Consider the following 19,979-nt stretch of genomic DNA (forward strand, 5'->3'; position numbering starts at 1 on the left):
CAGGACAGGAATTTTCATTAACACAGATGCAAAAATCTTCAACAAAATAATAGCAAATTAAATCCAACAGTGGAAAAAATTATGCACCATGACCAAGTAGGATTTATCCCAAGATAACAGGCTGGTTCAACATTCAAAAATCAACTGACATAATCCATCACATCCATAGGCTAAAGAAGAAAAACCACATGATCATATAAATTGATGCAGAAAAGGCATCTGACAATATCCAACAACCACTCATGATAAAAGCTCCCAGTGAACTAGGAATAAAAGAGAACTTCCTCAACTTGATAAAGAGTATCTTCAAACAACCTACAACTAACATCATAATGGTGAGAAACTCAAAGCTTTCACACTAAGGAACAAGGTAAGGATGTCCTTCCCCTCTTACCACCCATTTTCACATTGTAATGTAGGTCTTACCAAATACAATAAGAGAAGAAAAGAAATAAAAGGTATACAGACTAGGATGCAGACTGGGATGGAAGACATAAAACTGTTCACAGATTACATGATCATATATGCACAAAATCTAAAAGAATCAACAATAAAAAAACTCAAACTAGTATGTCATTATAGTAAGGTTGCAGGATACAAGTCAACGGCTTTCCTATATACCAAAAAAGGACAAAGTGGAATTTGAAATTAAAAACACAATTTTCATTTACATTAGCACCCCAATAATGTAATTCTTAGGAAAAAAAATCTAATAAAATATGCACAAGACCTCTATGAGGAAAACTACAAAACTCTAATTAGTGTTTAGAGTTCAAGAATCCAAATATATGGAGAAATGATCCATGTTCAAGGATAGGAAGACTCAACAGTTCCAAGATGTCAGTTATTCCCAACCCGATCTATAGATTCAATGCAATACCAATCAAAATTCCAGGAACCAATTCATGTATACTGACAAATTGATTCTAAATTTCATAAGGAGAGGCAAAAGACCCAGAATACCTAAGACAATACAGACGGTCCCCAACTTAAGATGGTTTGTATCACGATGGTAAAAAAACTTATATCCACATCTGGTGGCAGGGTCTGGGGAAGGGGCGGCAGGCACCATGTCAGGCCGTGAAGGTGGTGAGAAGAAGCCCCTGAAGCAGCCCAAGAAGCAGGCCAAGGAGATGGACAAGGAAGATAAGGCATTCAAGCAGAAACAGAAGGAGGAGCAAAAGAAACTCGAGGAGCTAAAAGCGAAGGCCACGGGGAAAAACCCCCTGGCCACAGGTGGAATTTAGAAATCTGGCAAAAAGTAAGCTGTTCCTTGTGCCTGAGGCAATGATGATCCTTAGTTCCATTCCTGTTTAAACATCTGGATTAAACATCTGGATTCCCTGCCATAACATCTGTTGCCACCTATAGCTAGAATGAAGTGTTGTCTTGGAACCTATTGTACATTTAAGAATAAACTTTTGTAAAAAAAACCAAAAAACAAAACAAAGAAAAAAAAACTGATAAACTTACAACTACTGTACCCTTACAACCATACTGATTTTCACTTTCAGTACAGTATTCAATAAATTATATGAGATATTCATCACTTCATGATAAAATAGGCTTTGTGTTAGATGATATTGCTCAACTGTAGGCTAAATAAGTGTTCTGAGGATGTTTAAAGTATGCTGGGCTAAGCTATGATGTTCAGTAAATCAGGGGAATTAAATGCATTTCAGCTTAGAATATTTTCAACTTACAATGGTTTGTTGTGACATAATACCATCGAAAGTTGAGGAAGATCTATATTAAAGAAGAACGAAGTTGAAGGACTGACACTACCTGATTTTAGAACTTGCTATAAAGTTACAGTAATCAAGGCACTGTGGTACTGGCAAAAGAACAAACAAAACAGATCAATAGAACACAACAGAGAGTCCAGAAATACACTTCCTTAAATATACTCAATTGATCTTGGACTAAACAGCAAAAGCAACACAATGGAGAAAGACAGTCTTTTTGACAAATGTTGATGGACTAAATGGATATCCACACACAAAAAACCACCCTTCACAAAAATCAACTCAAAATGGATGATGCATCTCCATATATAATACAAAACTATAAAATTTCAAGAATATGGGAGAATATCTAGACATTCTTGGATTGGCAATGACTTCTTTTTTTTTTTTTGCGGTACACGGGCCTCCCACTGTGTGGCCTCTCCCATTGCGGAGCACAGGCTCCGGACGCGCAGGCTCAGCAGCCATGGCTCATGGGCCCAGCTGCTCCGCGGCATGTGGGATCTTCCCGGACCGGGGCACAAACCCGTGTCCCCTGCATCAGCAGGCAGACTCTCAACCACTGCACCACCAGAGAAGCCCAGCAATGACTTTTTAGGATCCAACACCAAAGGCATGATCAAGAAAAGGAAGAATCAATAAACTGGACTTCATTAGAAATAAAAATTCTTCTCTGCAAAAGACTATAAGAGAATGAAAAGACAAGCCACAGACTAGAAGAAAATATTTGCAAAAGACACATATGATAAAGGACTGTTATCCAAAATATACAAAGAATTCTTTAAATTCAACAAGGAAACAAACAATACAATTTAAAAAATAGGCCAAAGAATTTAACAGAGACCTCACCAGAGAAGATATACAGATGGCAAATAAACATATGAAAAGATGTTCTACGTTATCATCAAGGAAATGAAATTAAAACAACAGTAAGATACACTACACACCTTATTAGGATGCTCAAAATCCAGGCCATTGACACCAAACACTAGTGAGGATGTGGAGCAACAGGAACTCTCTTCTTTACTGATGAGGATGCTAAAAGGTACAGCCACTTTGGAGAATGTTCGAGAGCTTCTTATAAAACTAAACATACACTTATATTAGACTCAACAGTTGTGCTCCTTGGTATTTATCCAAAGAAACTGAAAACTTATATCCACACAAAAACCGGCATATGGATGTTTACTGCACCTTTACTCAGAACTGGCAAAACTTGGAAGCAACCAACACATCCTCTGGTACTTGAATGGATAAACTGTGGTACATCACACAGTGTATTAAGTGCTAAGAAGAAATGAATTATCAAGTCATGAAAAGACATAGAGATAACTTAAATACATATTAGTAACTGAAAGAAGCCAGTCTGGAAAAGCTAGATACTATATAATTCCAACTATATGACATTCTGGAGAAGGCAAAACTATGGACAAAGTAAAAAGATGAGTGGTTGCCAGGGATTGAGGGATGACAGGAAAGGATGAATAGATGGATCACAGAGGGCTTTTAGGGCAGTGAAACTACTGTGTACGATACTGTAATATTGGATACATGTCATTATACATTTGTTCAAATCCCTTAGAATGCACAACACCAAGCTGAACCAAGTAAACTATAGAATTTGGGTGTAGTGTGTCAATGTAGGTTCATCAGCTGCAACAAATGTATCACTCTGGTGGAGAATATTTATAATGTGAGAGGCTATGCCTGTGTAGGTGCAGGGGATATATGTTAAATCTCTATCATCTGCTCAACTGTGCAGTGAATGAAAAACTGCTCTAAAAATAAAGTCTATTAAAATAGTTTTAGTGTCATCTCTACACATAATAATGTTCTTATGCTAAAAAGGAATATAATGAAATTAAACTAATGAATAGTTTGTCTTTTCCTTTAATTGAGGTATAAATGACATAAAACATTTTATTAGTTCCGGGTGTACAACATGACTCCATATTAATACACATTGTGAAATGATCACCACAATAAGTTTAGTTAACATCTGTCCTCACACTTACTTAGAAATTCTTCTTCTTGTGATGAGTACTTTTAAGATTTGCTCTTTCAGCAACTTTCAAATATGCAAAACAGTATTATTAACTACAGTCACCATGCTGTACTTTCCATCTCTATGACTTACTTTATAACTGGAAGTTTGTGCCTCTCCACCCCCTTCACCCATTTTCTGCAGCCCCACCCCCCCACCTATGGCAACGACCAATCTGTTCTCTGTACTACCTTGGTTGTTTTTTTTTTAGATTCCACATATAAGCAAGATCATACCATATTTATCTTTCTCTGACTTATTTCACTTAGCATAATGCCTTCAAGGTCCATTCATGTTGTCACAAATGGCAAGATTTCATTCCTTTTAATGGCTGAGTAGCATTCGATGGTATCTATTGGGCTGGCCAAAAACTTCGTTTGGGTTTTTCCATAAGCTCTTACGGAAAAACCCGAATGAATTTTTTTGGCCAACCCAACAGACAGCACATCTTTATCCATTCACCCATTAATGGACTCTTAGGTTGCTTCCATACCTTGGCTATTGTCAGTAATGCTGCAATGAACATGAGGGTGCACATATCTTATCAAGTGAGTGTTTTTGCTTCCTTCAAATAAATACTCAGAAGTGGAATTGCCAGATCAGATGGTAATTCTATTTTTAACTTTTTGAGGAACTTTAATACTATTTTCCATAGTGTCTGCACCAATTTACATTCTCATCAACAAAGCACAAGGGTTCCCTTTTCCCACATCCTCACCAACACTTTTTATTGCTTGTTTTTTTGATAATAGCCATTCTAACAGGTATGAGGTTATATCTCATGGTTTTGATTTGCATTACCCTGATGATTAGTGAGTTGAGCATCTTTTCGTGAACCTGTTGGCTAGTTGTATGCCTTGTTTGGAAAAAATGCCTATTCAGATCCTCTGTCCATTTTTGTTTGTTTGTTTTTTTCCCTATTGAGTTGTATGAGTTTTTTGTATTATTTTAGATATTAACACCTTATATCAGATATACGAATTGCAATTACATAACACTATTTCATAGACTGGCTTTTCATTTAGTTGATGGTTTCCTGTGCTGCACAGAAGCTTTTTAGTTTGGTGTAGTCGCATTTGTTTATTTTTGCTTTTGTTCCCTTTTGGGAATCAGAACCAAAAAAATCATCACCAAGACCAATGTCAAGAAGCTTACTGCTTATGTATTCTTCTAGGAGTTTTATGGTTTTAGGTCTTACATTCACATCTTTAATCCATTATGGGTTAATTTTTATTTATGGTGTAAGATAGTAGTCCATTTTCATTCCTTTGCATGTGGCTGTCCAGTTTTACCAGCATCATTTTTTTTTTTTTTTTTTTAAATTGACTTGTACACTTTATTTATTTATTTTTGCGGTACGCGGGCCTCCCACTGCTGTGGCCTCTCCCGTTGCGGAGCACAGGCTCCGGACACGCAATTTTGCATGTGGCTGTCCAGTTTTACCAGCATCATTTATAGAAAAGTTACCCTTTCCTCAACGTATATTCTTCGCCCCTTTGTCATAAATTAATTGATCACAGATATGTGGGCTTATTTCTGGGCTCTCTATCATGTTCCACTAATTGATGTGTCTGTTTTTATGCCAGTACCATACTGTTTTGATTACTATTGCTTTGTAATATAGTTAGAAATCAGGGCTCATGATGTCTCCAGCTTTGTTCTTCTTTCTCAAGATTGTTTTGGCTATTCGGGTCTCCCATGGTTCCACACAAATGTCAGAGTTTCTTGTTCCAGTTCTGTGAAAAATGTCATTGGTATTTTCATAGAGACTGCATGGAATCTGTAGACTGCCTTAGGTAGGATATACATTTTAACAGCATTAATTATTCCAACCCATGAGGCACAGAATACCTTTCTGTTTATTTGTGTTTTTTTCAATTTCTTTCATCAATGTCTTATAGCTTTCAGTGGATAGGTCCTTTACCTCCTCAGTTAAATTTATTCCTAGGTACTTTGTCCTTTTTCAGTCAATTGTAAATGGTGTTGTCTTCTTAATTTCTCTTTCCTGATAGTTTGTTATTAGTGTATAAAAAAGTATGTTGACTTTGTATCCTGCAACTTTAATGAATTTGTTGATTAGTTCCAACAGTTTTTTTGGTGGAGTCTTTGGAGTTTTTGTACATATAATATCGTGTCTTCTGCAATAGTGACAGTTTTACTTTGGGTCAATTAATAAATCAAAAGAGAAATTAAAAACTACCTTGAGACAAATGGAAATAGAAATACAACATACCAGGGGGCTTCCCTGGTGGCTCAGTGGTTGGGAATTCATCTGCCAATGCAGGGGACGTGGGTTTGTGCCCTGGTCCGGGGGGATCCCACATGCCGCAGAGCAGCTAGGCCCGTGTGCCACAGCTACTGAGCCTGTGCTCTAGAGCCCGTGAGCCACGACTACTGGGCCCACGAGCCACAACTGCTGAAGCCCACATGCCTAGAGCCCATGCCCCGTGGTGGGAGAGGCCACCACAGTGAGAAGCCTGCACAACACAAGGAAGGGTAGCCCCCACTCGCCACAGCTGGACAAAGCCCGCACACAGCAACGAACACCCAACGCAGCCAAAAAAAAAAAAAAGAAATACAACATACCAAAATTTATGGGATGCAGCAAAAGCAGTTCTAAAAGAGAAAAGCATGGATGCCTACTTTAAGAAAAACCTCAAATAAACAACCTTACTGTTTACACATCAAGAAATTAGGCAAAAAAAAGAACAAAACCCAAAGTTAGTAGAAGTAAAAAATAACAAAGAAGAGAGAAGAAATAAATGAAATAGAAACCAAAAGACAGCAGAAAATATCAATTAAACTAAAGAGCTGGGGCTTCCCTGGTGGCGCAGTGGTTGAGAATCTGCCTGCCAATGCAGGGGACATGGGTTCGAGCCCTGGTCTGGGAAGATCCCACATGCCGCGGAGCAGCTGGCCCCATGAGCCACAATTACTGAGCCTGCGCGTCTGGAGCCTGTGCTCCGCAACAAGAGAGGCCGCGATAGTGAGAGGCCCACGCACCACGATGACGAGTGGCCCCCACTTGCCACAACTAGAGAAAGCCCTCACACAGAAATGAAGACCCTACACAGTCAAAAATAAATTTTAAAAAAAAACAAAAAAAACCTGAAGAGCTCATTCTTTGAAAAGACAAAATTGACAAACCTTTAGCTAGATTCACCATGAAAAAGAGAGAGGGCTCAAATAAATATTATCAGTTATGAAAAAGGAGATGTGACACATGATACCACAGAAATTTAAAGGATCATAAGAGACTAGCATGGATATTTTTATATGTTAACAAATTGGACAACCTAGAAGAAATGGATACATTTCTAGAAACATACAACCTTCCAAGACAGAATCATGAACAAATAAGAAGTCTGAATAGAGCAATAAGTCCTAAGGAGATCAAATCAAAACCTCCCAACAAAAAAAAATCCAAGAATAGATGACTTCACTGGTGAATTCTATCAAACATTTAAAAAGAATTAATACCAATCCTTCTGAAACTCTTCCCAAAAAAATAGAAGACGAGGAAACATTTGCAAACTTATTTTACGAGGCCAGCATTACCCTGATACCAAAACCAGACAAGGATGCCACAAGAAAAGAATATTCATCGGGCCAATATTCCTGATGAATATAGATGCAAAAATCCTCAACAAAATATTACCAAACCAAATTCAATACTATACTAAAAGGCTCAAACACCAAGATCTAGTGGAATTTGTTCCAAGGATATTGCAGTTCAACATCCACAAATCAATCAACATGATACACCATGTTAACAAAATGAAGGATAAGAATCATATGATCATCTCAATAGATGCAGAAAAAGCATTTGACAAAATTCAACATCCATTTAATATAAAAGCTTTCTACAAAGTGGGAATAGAGGAAATGTATCTCAACATAATAAAGGCCATCTATGACAAGCCCACAGTTAATATACTACTCAAACAGTGAAAAGCTGAAAGCTTTTCCTCTAAGATCAAGAAGAAGAGAAGGATGCTGACTTTGCCATTTTTGTTCAACATAGTATTGGAAGTCCTAGCCAATGCAATTAGGCAAGAAAAAGAAATAAAAAGCATCCCAATTGGAAGTGAGTAGTTTTTCTTAATATTCTGATGGAATTCATGAACCATTCAGAATTATGTTTCAAGGAAAAACCTCAAAATGTAAAGGACGGAAAAAAAAAACATAAAACTCTTCTAACAGCCTGCCAAAGCAAACAGAAACATTTTCTAAGATATCATATAATTTATATGTTAGGATTTGGGATATAAATTGTTTGTGGTAGGTAGAATATTTTCACACCCCTCCCACAAGGATGTCCATGCTCTAATCCCCCTAAACCTGAGAATATGTTATTTCATATGGTAAATGTAACATTACAGAGATGATTAAGGTTAAGATTAAGGGGAAATTATCCTCAATTGTCCAGATGCACCAAATCTAATTATCTTAGTTTTTTAGAGTGGAAGAAAAAGGTAGAAGAAAAGGTTAGAGAGATTACAGCATGAGAAGGATCTAACACCCCATAATGGTTCTGGGATATAAAAACAAATTAGTGCAAGGACCTAGAGAGGCCTGTAGGAGCTAAGGCCAATCCTCACCTTATAGGCAGCAAGAAAACAGACTTAAACTATATAAAACTAAATTCTGACAACACCTGAATGAGCAAGAAAATAGATATTCCCCTACAGCCTCCAAAAAAGAAGTCCTATTGACAGCTTGATTTTTTCACATTGAGACTTGTGTCAGACATCTGATATACAGAACTTTAATAAATTTGTGGTAAATTGTTACAGTATCAATAGGAAACTTATTCAGTATTTTAGTATTCAGTTAAGTAGACTTAAAATTAAACCATTTTCCTTAATGAGAAAAATTGTCTTCATTTTCTCTCTAGTCTACACCTTAGATTCCAAAGTATAATATGAAAGTTGAAGATTAACACATTTCTTTGATAATATTTTATCATATGTACTGACTAAGCACCTAGAGAATTTATCTCCAGAAGGTAATCAAACAGTAAAATTAATTAATTTAGTTTTTTAAAACAGAGATGCTTACCAAAATATTCTGGGCATTTTAAGCAGACCTCTTTCAAAAAGGCATTTGCTTTCAAATCAAATGTTCTAAGCTCAATGACTGTGCCCAATCCCAAGACATTAATTTCTACCACAGGTAGTTCACAATCTCCAACAAGGTGACAGAATTGAATCAAAACCTGAAAAAGAAAGAAAAAAGAAACTACGACTACCTAAAACAAAAAAATTGTTTATACTGATGGTGGCTATATATGGATATGTGAGGTATACGTGTAGTATAAATGACACATATTTAAATTTAGGAGAGATTTTATACACACACATATACAATACACACATTGTACAAATTATTTTCAATAAATATATACTGAATAACAATAATACATCTAAACTCTTAAATCTTTTTTTTAAGTGAAAGCGGATTTATTTAGAGAGATACACATTCCACAGGCAGAATGTGGTCCCTCTCAAAAGGTGAGGGTGGCCAAACCTTTAATTATTAAGGAAATTAATCTTCAAAGAAAGGGGAGGAAGAACCACAAAGTAACATCTGGATTGAGTTTAAATAGGATGAAAACAACACTGTCCATTAGTAATGAGACTATATAAATGAGCTGTGAATAGTAGAAATGACTGACAATTTAAATAAGCCATATTAATTTTACCATAGTACATACAATGCATACCTCTGGCACTTCAAATCTTATTTTATATTCAGTCATATTTTTTGAACAATCTGGCTTTTGAAGCTTTTCTTGTTGAGGACTTTTAATTCTAGATGGAGGTTGAAGAGGCTCTTCCAAGGGACTACATGGGGCATCAAAAAACTCCTCATCTGAATCTAAATACCATAGAACATTTAAGTCAATAATCAAAATGACTGATTTAATAATAACGTTCTAATAATTTTTCTGAAATAAATATGAACACTAAAACACTATTTCAAAAAATTGAATGTAAGGTCAAAAATAAATAGAAAAGAATATAAAGATTACATGTGAAAAAATAACATTCTTAACAACAAAATGTATGGAAAACACAATCTTTAGCTTAATGAACATCATCTTTAAAATCACGATACTAAAAACTGCTAAAGAAAATTTCATAGTAAATGCCAATGCCAATTATTACCTACATGATGAATACTCAAAGGAACACACTAATATGCTCACTCTACCTGGAAACAGGTAAACAGGACTTAGTTACAAGCACTGCAATATTAAAAGTAGAAGGCAGGCCCTAAAGTTTGAATGGAGAAACTAAGATCAAGCACTACTTCACATATGCATGACTATATAGGAATATATATATGATAGTAAATTTCTACAACATGCTATTTAAATGGACCCAAAATCTAGTAAAACCATTAAAAGAAGGTTTAAAGGAAACTAAAATCATCTAAGTATATCCCTAAGAACATAAAATTGAATTTTAGGGTAGATGATCTCACAAACATTTCCTCCCCCTCCCCACCCACCCTGGTCACTACAAAGAAAGGAAAACATTCTCTAGAAAACTGAGGATCAACATGGCAATTTCTGTTATTTAACATTTACAATTTTTAAAGTTTTAAAAATAGAAAAATACATGTATTTTTCTTTCTAATGCAGTCAAAAAAGCATGTATTTCATAACAAAGTATTTACCAGTTTTCATATGTTAATGAAGGTATTAAGGTTTGATTTTTTTTTTCCTTTAATAACAAAAAAGGAAGTGTAAAAAAAAAATTACTATAATGAAGATCTCCAAAAGCTAAGTAACACATTATAAATTAGACACAAAGTTTCATGGGGTCTCTTAGATCACAAAGGATAAAGATGATTAATTTGCTAGCGGTCCCTGTGATTATGGGGTTCAACTTTTATATACCAAAAAAAAATCCCACTGCAAAAGCAACTTTAAGGAACATCCAAATTACACTGTTTTAAAGGAATTTTAGTGAAATTCTGTGGATAATATGCAAATATCTGCTATTGCCTGAAAGTTTTTATGTGGTCTCAAAATGAATTTTTTTCATAATATATTTATAACAAGGAAAATTTCCTAAAGTAGTTTCATTTTACCATCTTCAACACATGGAATTTCCAAAGGAGAAAACTTTTTCTGTGAAATCTGTGATGTTCCCAAAGAAGTGGATCTTTGAATCTGGAAGAAAAGTTAATTCACTGTCAGTTAGGACACAGAGTTTTATTATACGTTCTAAGACAATTCTGACAACACACACACACACACACACACACACACACACACACACACACCCCTCAATGTGAATTAACTGGAAAAAAATCCAGCCTGAATTAGAAAGTCAATTTGTAAAATGTAGATTTAAAGAAGTGCTTTTACAATTTCAAGGCTAAATATAAATTGCAGAACTGTTATAATCAGTTAATCAGGACTGTTATAATCATACGTATACACACAGAGATGTGCATGTTTCTATGTGTGTGTATTAGTATATGCTATAAACATTTTCAAAAAACTAGAGAAGCAGTAGCTAACCACTGAGAAGAGGGACTGGAAAAGTGAAGAAAGGTAGACTTATTATTTCATTCTTTTGTTTACTATTTGCACCTTTTACTATTTCATCATTCTGTCTTTCAATATGTAATTTTAAAAGTCTATTCACAATGAATTGAATTGTTTTACCCAAAATTTCTGTGGCTGTTACATATACTGTTTGTGGAATTTTCTTTTTTAACTCGTGCTTTCATTAATTTTGAAAATACATTACCTGAAGTGGTTTGACAGGGACATTTACTTCAGTTGCAGGTGGGGGTTTTGGGATGCTTTCAATCAATTCCAATATCCCTTGCAGTTTTTTATCTGAGATTCGTAAAGAAACCAGTGGTAAGTTTCCAAAAATCTTGAATCTGTATCAAAAAGACAGAAATCATTATAAAAAGATGACTGTTCATCTTAAATTATCTAAGAATAATAAAATGTGATTTTAAGTACTAAATATTATCTACACAGTCCATGGGACAAATTATCTCACAATCTACAGTCAAATTCCCATCATTTTACCTTATTAATCAATCTCATCAGCTGAACTAACGTCATTATTTTTCAAAGGCTTATTTTCTATTATTATTATGTTTACTATCTCTCTGCTATTTTGCCAATGCTAACTGACAATATTTATGAAGTGTTTACTTCAGACAGGCATTAAGGAAAACACTTGATATGCATTATCATAAATAATTCTCACAACCTAATAGGAGGGAGACAACCTATTTCTGCTCGCTGTTTCTTATAAGAAAGAAATGTGTACATATGTACATGGTTCCTATCAGGAAACTAAGGTTGGCAGGTACAAATAACTTGTCCAAGAGATTATATATTTAAAACCAGGCTTAAAAATCAGATCTGAATGAAAAATCAAAATCATATAAGTAGATGCATATAACAAAATCCAATACCCATTCACCATAAGAACTCACAGTAAACTAGAACAAAGAAGAACTACCTCAACTTGATGACGAATATCTTTGAAAAACTTACAACTAACATCATACTTAATAGTGAGAAACTCAGTTTTCCCACTAAGATTAGGTGCAAAACAAAGATAACCCTCTCACCACTTCATTTCAACATCACACTGGAAGCCCTTAAATGCAGTAAGCCAAGAAAAGAAAACAAAAAGCATACAGATTGGTAAAGAAGACATAAAACTGTCTTTGTTCACAGACGACACGATCATCTATGTAAATTATCTAGAAAAAAATTCCTGAAACTAATAAGCCAATACAGCAAAGTTGTAGGATATGAGATTAATATGTAATAGTGAATTACTTTCTTATATACCAACAATGGACAAGTATAATCTAAAATTAAAAATACAATACCATTTACATTAGCACCCCAAGAAAGTAATACTTAGGTATAAATCTAACAAAATAAATACAAGATCTGTATGAGGAAAACTGTAAAACTCTGATAATATATTAAGAACTAAATAAATGAAGAAATATTCCACATTTAAGGGTAGGAAGATTCAATCTGTCAAGATGTCAGCTCATCCCAAACTGATCTATATAGAGTCCATGCAATCACAATCAAAATCCCATCAAGTTATTTAATGGATATTGACAAACTGATTCTAAAGTTTAAATGGAGGGACAGAAGACCCAGAATAGCCAACATAATACTGAAGAAGAGCAAGGTTGGAGGGTTGATATTCCCTGACTCAAGACTTACTGTAAAGCTACAGTAAGCAAGACGCTGTGCTATTGGCAAAAGAATGGACAAACAGATCAATGGAAGAGAACAATGGAACAGAATAGAGAGTGCAGATACAGACCTCCATAAATATAGTCTATTGAATCGCTGACAAAGGAGCAAAGGCAAAATAATGGAGGAAAGACATTCTCTTCAACAAATGGTGCTGGAATAAATGAATACCCACATGCAAAAATTAATTCAGACAGGCTTTACACCCTTCACAAAAGCTAATACAAAGTGGATCACAGACCTAAATTTAAAATGCAATACTATAAAACTCCAAAAAGATAAATCAAAGAAAACTTAGATGACCTTTTTAGATACTTTTTAGATGATCACTTTTTAGATACAACACAAAGGCACAATTTATGAAAAAAATAATTGATAAGCTGGATTTGATTAAAATGATAAACTTCTGGGACTTCCCTGACAGTCCAGTGGTTAAGACACCACACTTCCACTGCAGAGGGCACAGGTTTGATCCCTGTTCGGGGAACTAAGATCCCACATGCCGGGGCCAAAAAAATTAAAAACTTCTGCTCTACAAAAGACAATGCCAAGAGATTTAGAAGACAAGCCACAGAGTGGGAGAAAATATTTGCAAAAGATAGAACTCATAAAGGACTATTATCCAAAAAGTTCAAAAAAAATTTTTTTAGTTTATTTTCTTATATAGCAGGTTCTTATTAGTTACCCATTTTATACACATCAGTGTATACATGTCAATCCCAATCTCCCAATTCATCCCACCCCCACCCCCACCCCCTGCCACTTTCCCCCTTTGGTGTCCATACGTTCTAGATGTGTGTCTCTACTTCTGCCCTGCAAAACGGTTCACCTGTACCATTTTTCTAGGTTCCACATATATACGTTAATATACGATATTTGTTTTTCTCTTTCTGACTTACTTCACTCTGTATGACAGTCTCTAGATCCATCCACGTCTCTACAAATGACCCAATTTCGTTCCTTTTAATGGCTGAGTAATATTCCATCGTATATATGTACCACATCTTCTTTATCCATTCATCTGTCGATGGGCATTTAGGTTGCTTCCATGACCTGGCTATTGTAAATAGTGCTGCAATGAACATTGGGGTGCATGTATCTTTCTGAATTATGGTTTTCTCTGGGTATATGCCCAGTAGTGGGATTGCTGGGTCATATGATAATTCGACTTTTAGTTCTATAAGGAACCTCCATACTGTCCTCCATAGTGGCTGTATCAATTTACATTCCCACCAATAGTGCAAGAGGGTTCCCTTTTCTCCACACCCTGTCCAGCATTTGTTGTTTGTAGATTTTCTGATGATGGCCATCCTAACTGGTGTGAGGTGATACCTCATTGTAGTTTTGATTTTCATTTCTCTAATGATCAGTGATGCTGAGCAACTTTTCACGTGCTTCTTGGCCATCTGTATGTCTTCCTTGGAGAAATGTCTATTTAGGTCTTCTGCCCATTTTTGGATTGGGTTGTTTGTTTTTTAATATTGAGCTGCATGAGCTGTTTATATATTTTGGAGATTAATCCTTTGTCTGAAGACTCATTTGCAAATACTTTCTCCCATTCTGAGGGTTGTCTTTTCATCTTCTTTCTGGTTTCCTTTGCTGTGCAAAAGCTTTTAAGTTTCATTAGGTCCCACTTGTTTATTTTTGTTTTTATTTCCATTACTCTAGGAGGTGGATCAAAACAGATCTTGCTGTGATTTATGTCAAAGAGTGCTCTTCCTAATTTTTCCTCTAAGAGTTTTACAGTGCCCAGTCTTACATTTAGCTCTCTAATCCATTTTGAGTTTATTTTTGTGTATGGTGTTAGGGAGTGCTCTAATTTCATTCTTTTACATGTACCTGTCCAGTTTTCCCAGCACCACTTACTGAAGAGACTGTCTTCTCTCCACTGTATATCCTTGCCTCCCTTGTCATAGATTAGGTGGCCATAGGCGCGTAGGTTTATCTCTGGGCTTTCTATCCTGTTCCATTGATCTATACTTCTGTTTTAGTGCCAGTACCATAGTGTCTTAATTACTGTAGCTTTGTAGTATAGTCTGGAGTCAGGGAGTCTGATTCCTCCAGCTCCGTTTTTTTCCCTCAAGACTGCTTTAGCTATTCGGGGTCTTTTGTGTCTCCATTACAAATTTTAATATTTTTTGTTCTAGTTCTGTAAAAAATGCCAGTGTTAATTTGATAGGGATTGCGTTGAATCTGGAGATTGCTTTGGGTAGTATAGTCATTTTCACAATATTGAGTCTTCCAATCCAAGAACATTGTATATCTCTCCAACTGTTTGAATCACGTTTAATTTCTTTCATCAGCGTCTTATAGTTTTCTGCATACAGGTCCTTTTTCTCCCTAGGTAGGTTTATTCCTAGGTATTTTATTCTTTTTGTTGCAATGGTAAATGGGAAGTGTTTTTTATGTTTTTTTCCCTGTAATTATTTCTAATCTCAGAGTGTTGTGGTCAGAAAAGATAACTGATTTGATTTCAATTTTCTTAAATTTACTGAGGCTGATTTGTGACCCAAGATATGATCTAACCTGGAGAATGTTCCATGCACACTTGAGAAGAAAGTGTAATCTTCTGGTTTTGGATGGAATGTCCTATAAATATCAATTAAATCCATCTGGTCTATTGTGTCTTTTAAAGTTTGTGTTTCCTTATTAATTTTCTGTTTGGATGATCTGTCCATTGGTGTAACTGAGGTGTTAAAGTCCCCCACTATTATTGTGCTACTGTCTATTTCCTCTTTTATAGCTGTTAGCAGTTGCCTCATATATTGAGATGCTCCTGTGTTGTGTGTATATATATTTATAACTATTATATCTCCTTCTTGGATTGATCCCTTCATCATTATGTAGTGTCCTTCCTTGTCTCTTGTAACATTCTTTAAAGTCTATCTTATCCAATATTTGTATTGCTACTCCAGCTTTCTTTTGATTTCCATTTGCATGGAATATCTTTTCCCATCCCCTTTCAGTCTTTATGTGTCTCTAGGTCTGAAGTGGGTCTCTTGTACACAGCATATATATGGGTCTTGTTTTTGTATCCCTTCAGCAAACCTGTGTCTTTTGTTTGGAGCATTAAATCCATTCACGCTTAAGGTAATTATCGTTATGTATGTTCCTATTACCATTTTCTTAATTGTTATGGGTTTGTTATTGTAAGTCCTTTTCTTCTCTTGCGTTACCCACTTAGAGAAGTTCCTTTAGCATTTGTTGTAGAGCTGGTTCGGTGGTGCTGAATTCTCTTAGCTTTTGTTTGTCTGTAAACCTTTTGATTTCTCCCTGGAATCTGAATGAGATCCTTGCTGGGTAGAGTAATCTTGGTTGTAGGCCTTCCCTTTCATCACTTTAAGTATATCATGCCACTCCCTTCTGGCTTGTAGAGTTTCTGCTGAGAAATCAGCTGTTAACCTTATGGGAGTTCCCTTGGATGTTATTTTTCATTTTTCCCTTGCTGCTTTCAATAATTTTTCTTTGTCTTTAATTTTTGTCAATTTGATTACTATGTGTCTCGGCATTTTTCTCCTTGGGTTTATCCTGCCTGGGACTCTCTGCACTTCCTGGACTTGGGTGGCTATTTCCTTTCCCATGTTAGGGAAATTTTGGACTATAATCTCTTCTCATATTTTCTCAGGTCCTTTCTTTCTTCTCCTTCTGGGACCCCTATAATGCGAATTGTTGCATTTAATGTTGTCCCAGAGGTCTCTTAGGTTGTAGGCTGTCTTCATTTCTTTTCATTCTTTTTTCTTTATTCTGTTCCACAGCAGTGAATTCCACCATTCTGTCTTCCAGGTCACTTATCCATTCTTCTGCCTCAGTTATTCTGCTATTGATTCCTTCTAGTGCATTTTTCATTTCAGGTATTGTATTGTTCATCTCTGTTTGTTTGTTCTTTAATTCTTCTAAGTGTTCTTTAATTCTTCTAGGTCTTTGTTAAACATTTCTTGCATCTTCTCGACCTTTGCTTCCGTTCTTTTTCCGAGGTCTTGGATCATCTTCACTATCATTATTCTGAATTCTTTTTCTGGAAGGTTGCCTATTTCCATTTCATTTAGTTATTTTCCTGGGTTTTATCTTGTTCCTTCATCTGGTACATAGCCCTCTGACTTTTCATTTTGTCTATCCTGTGAATGTGGTTTTTGTTCCACAGGCTGCAGGATTGTAGTTCTTCTTGCTTCTGCTGTCTGCTCTCTGGTGGATGAGGCTATCTAAGAGGCTTGTGCAAGTCTCCTGATGGTAGGTACTGGTGGTGGGTAGAGCTCTCAAAGAATACTTAAAGCTCAATAATAAGAAGACAATCTGGTTGAAAAATGGACCAAAGATCTTAACAGACACCTCATCAAATAAGATACATAGATAGCAAATAAGCAAAGATGTTCCACATTATGTATAATCAGAGAAATACAAATCAAAATAAGAATAACGAGATAGTACTACACACCTACTATAATAACCAAAATCAGGAATACTGACACCACCAAATAATGGCAAGGATGTAGAGCAACAGGAACTCACAATTACTGCTGACTGAAATGCAAAAGGGTATAGCCCCTTTGGAAGACAGTCTGGAAGTTTCTTAGAAAACTAAAGATACTCTCACCATATGACCCAGCAATTGTGCTCCTTGATATTTACCCAAAGGAATTTAAAGTTATGTCCCCACAAAAACCTGCACATGCATGTTTATAACAGCTTTACTCCTAATTTTATATGAATCAAGTTTATCCACAAAAATTTTATATTCCAATTTTATCACCAAAACTTGGAAGCAACCAAGATGTCCTGCAGTAGGTAATGGATAAACTGTGATACATCAGATCATGGAATATTATTCAGCTTAAAAAAAAATGAGCTCTCAAGTCATGAAATGACAGGGAGGAACCTTAAATGCATATTACTAAGTGAAAGATGTCAATGTGAAAAGGCTTTCTCTTCTATAATTCCCACTATATGACATTCTGAAAAAGGGAAAACTATGGACACAACAAAAAGATCAGGGCTTGCTAGGGCTTGAGTGTGACAGGGGAGGGATGAATAGAAGATTTCTAGGGCAGTAAGAATACTCTATATGATAAACTCTATATGAAACCACAATGATGGCTACATATTATGCATTTGTCCAAACCCATTCAAGGTACAACACCAAGAGTGAACCATAATGTAAGCTATAGACTTTGGGTAATTATGATGTGTAAATGTCGGTTTATCAATTCTAACAAATGTACCACTAGGTGGGGGATGTTGTTAATGGGAAGGCTATGCATGGGTGGATGCGGGGGGTGTACGGGCAATCTCTGTAGCTTCCTATCAACTTTTTTGTGACACTAGAACTGCTGCAATATGAAGAAAGCCTTTAAAAAGTAATAATAATTTTAAAAGAGACTGACATCAAAGAGAGAATAAGTTTTCGTTCACCATTTTTATCCCTGCATTTTAACTTACTTTTTCAATCACACACAATGACTGCTAAAAATATACCTGAATTACTTGAGAAAATTATAAGCTTTCTTTTACCTCCAGTAACCTAAGTATTTGTAACTAATCCCATACATCCTAATTTAACAGGTACATATTATAGATCTGTCTCATTAATGTACCTAAACTTTTCAATTTCTTTAAATATGCCAGCTTAACAACCTGAGGATGACAGGTGCCAAAATAATACCTAGCAAATAACAGAGGATTTCCTTTTATCTGCCTTAAACTTTTTAAGCTCAAACTTCAAAGGAAGTTGCCTGATACTTGTAGAGTTCCAGGACTTTATATAATGTCATATCCACTTTATATTGCTCACAACTTACAAAACTGAAATCAAATGCTTCTCAGATTTCATCTTTCTAAATCATTATAGTTTCTGCTTGTGATTGTTTTCGGCACAATTTTCTGGTCCTAACTTATAGCCATTTTAGTATCATAAGAATACTAGTACAGAAGGCTTTCCTGGTGTCTTCCGCCTTTATTCGCTGTGTCTGGGTGTAACGCACTGAACCAGAGTTTGGCAAAATATGGCCATGGATTAATCCAGCCTGCTGCTTATTTTTGTAAATAAAGTATTAACTGGAATACAGCTATGCCCAGTTACTATGTACTGTTTATAGCTGCTTTCACGCTAATATAGCAGAGTTGAGTAGTTGTGACAGACAATACAACTTCAAGCCTAAAACATTTAATATCTGGCCCTTTAAAGAAAAAGTTTGCTGAGTGTTACACTGGATTAATCTCTCATACTCTTGCATTCCATTATCTGTCTATATATAGACATTTTAACCAACTGTTTTAATTCCTGCTAGGCTATGCATATTCCCTACATTACTGGACGTAAATTCTCCCTAATCATAGACTAACAGCAATCTAAAGCAAGGGAAGTTAGCCATTTCCTCTCTCAGAGTAATATCACTTTTTTTTGGTACCCTGTAACATCCTAGATTCTAGCATATTTAAGTATAAAATGCTGAAAAAAAATCTATTCGCAAACATGTTTGCAACAGGAAATTACATACATCTTTGTCCTTTCTCACATACTGACAAACTTTAAAAGAAATATCAGCCAATAGTAAATAGGCAGGAGGACATTTGGGAAGGAAGCCAAAGAACCTAAGCGTGCCTAAAATTAACCTATACCTAATGCTTGATTGTAAACAACAGCAAAATGTATAGAATGGTTTTCTTTCCTCTTCTCTTTCTCGAACCAAATTCCTGGCATTCCTCTGCTTTAAGACACTCAGAGTCCCAGTTTGATATTCTTGAATACGGAAGTCTAAGAGAATGAGAGTAAACTGCACAATGTTTTCTAGAGAATTGAGTCCTATAATTTGAAAGGCAAAAAAAAAAAAAAAAAAAAAAAAGGCGGCGTGTAAGTTTCTCTTAGGTCTCTTCCTTTCACATGGTGACAACAGTAAGTAGTATGAACCGGGTCTGCAACATAGCATAT

The 19,979-nt window shown here is 35.6% G+C and overlaps 2 protein-coding genes across 4 annotated transcripts in view; one reads left to right on the forward strand and one right to left on the reverse strand.

The window, feature by feature from the left end:
• VPS13A (vacuolar protein sorting 13 homolog A) overlaps positions 1–19,979 on the reverse strand; it is a 231,700-nt gene that overhangs the window by 136,882 nt on the left and 74,839 nt on the right. For all 3 annotated transcript variants that reach the window (XM_024738949.1, XM_024738950.1, XM_024738951.1), the window contains exons 23-26: positions 11,559–11,697; positions 10,891–10,972; positions 9,515–9,669; positions 8,851–9,007 (exon numbers count right to left, since the gene is read on the reverse strand). In XM_024738949.1, the coding sequence (XP_024594717.1) occupies positions 8,851–9,007; positions 9,515–9,669; positions 10,891–10,972; positions 11,559–11,697 (533 nt within the window). The remainder of the gene's footprint in view (positions 1–8,850; positions 9,008–9,514; positions 9,670–10,890; positions 10,973–11,558; positions 11,698–19,979) is intronic.
• On the forward strand, positions 1,071–1,433 carry LOC112395629 (translation machinery-associated protein 7). Its single transcript, XM_024738952.1, has one exon. It carries the CDS (start codon positions 1,071–1,073, stop codon positions 1,245–1,247), a length of 177 nt encoding a protein of 58 aa, XP_024594720.1. The 3' UTR covers positions 1,248–1,433.

The sequence above is a fragment of the Neophocaena asiaeorientalis genome, unplaced genomic scaffold (assembly GCF_003031525.2).
Source record: "Neophocaena asiaeorientalis asiaeorientalis breed wild unplaced genomic scaffold, Neophocaena_asiaeorientalis_V1.1 scaffold249, whole genome shotgun sequence".
Lineage (NCBI taxonomy): Eukaryota > Metazoa > Chordata > Mammalia > Artiodactyla > Phocoenidae > Neophocaena > Neophocaena asiaeorientalis.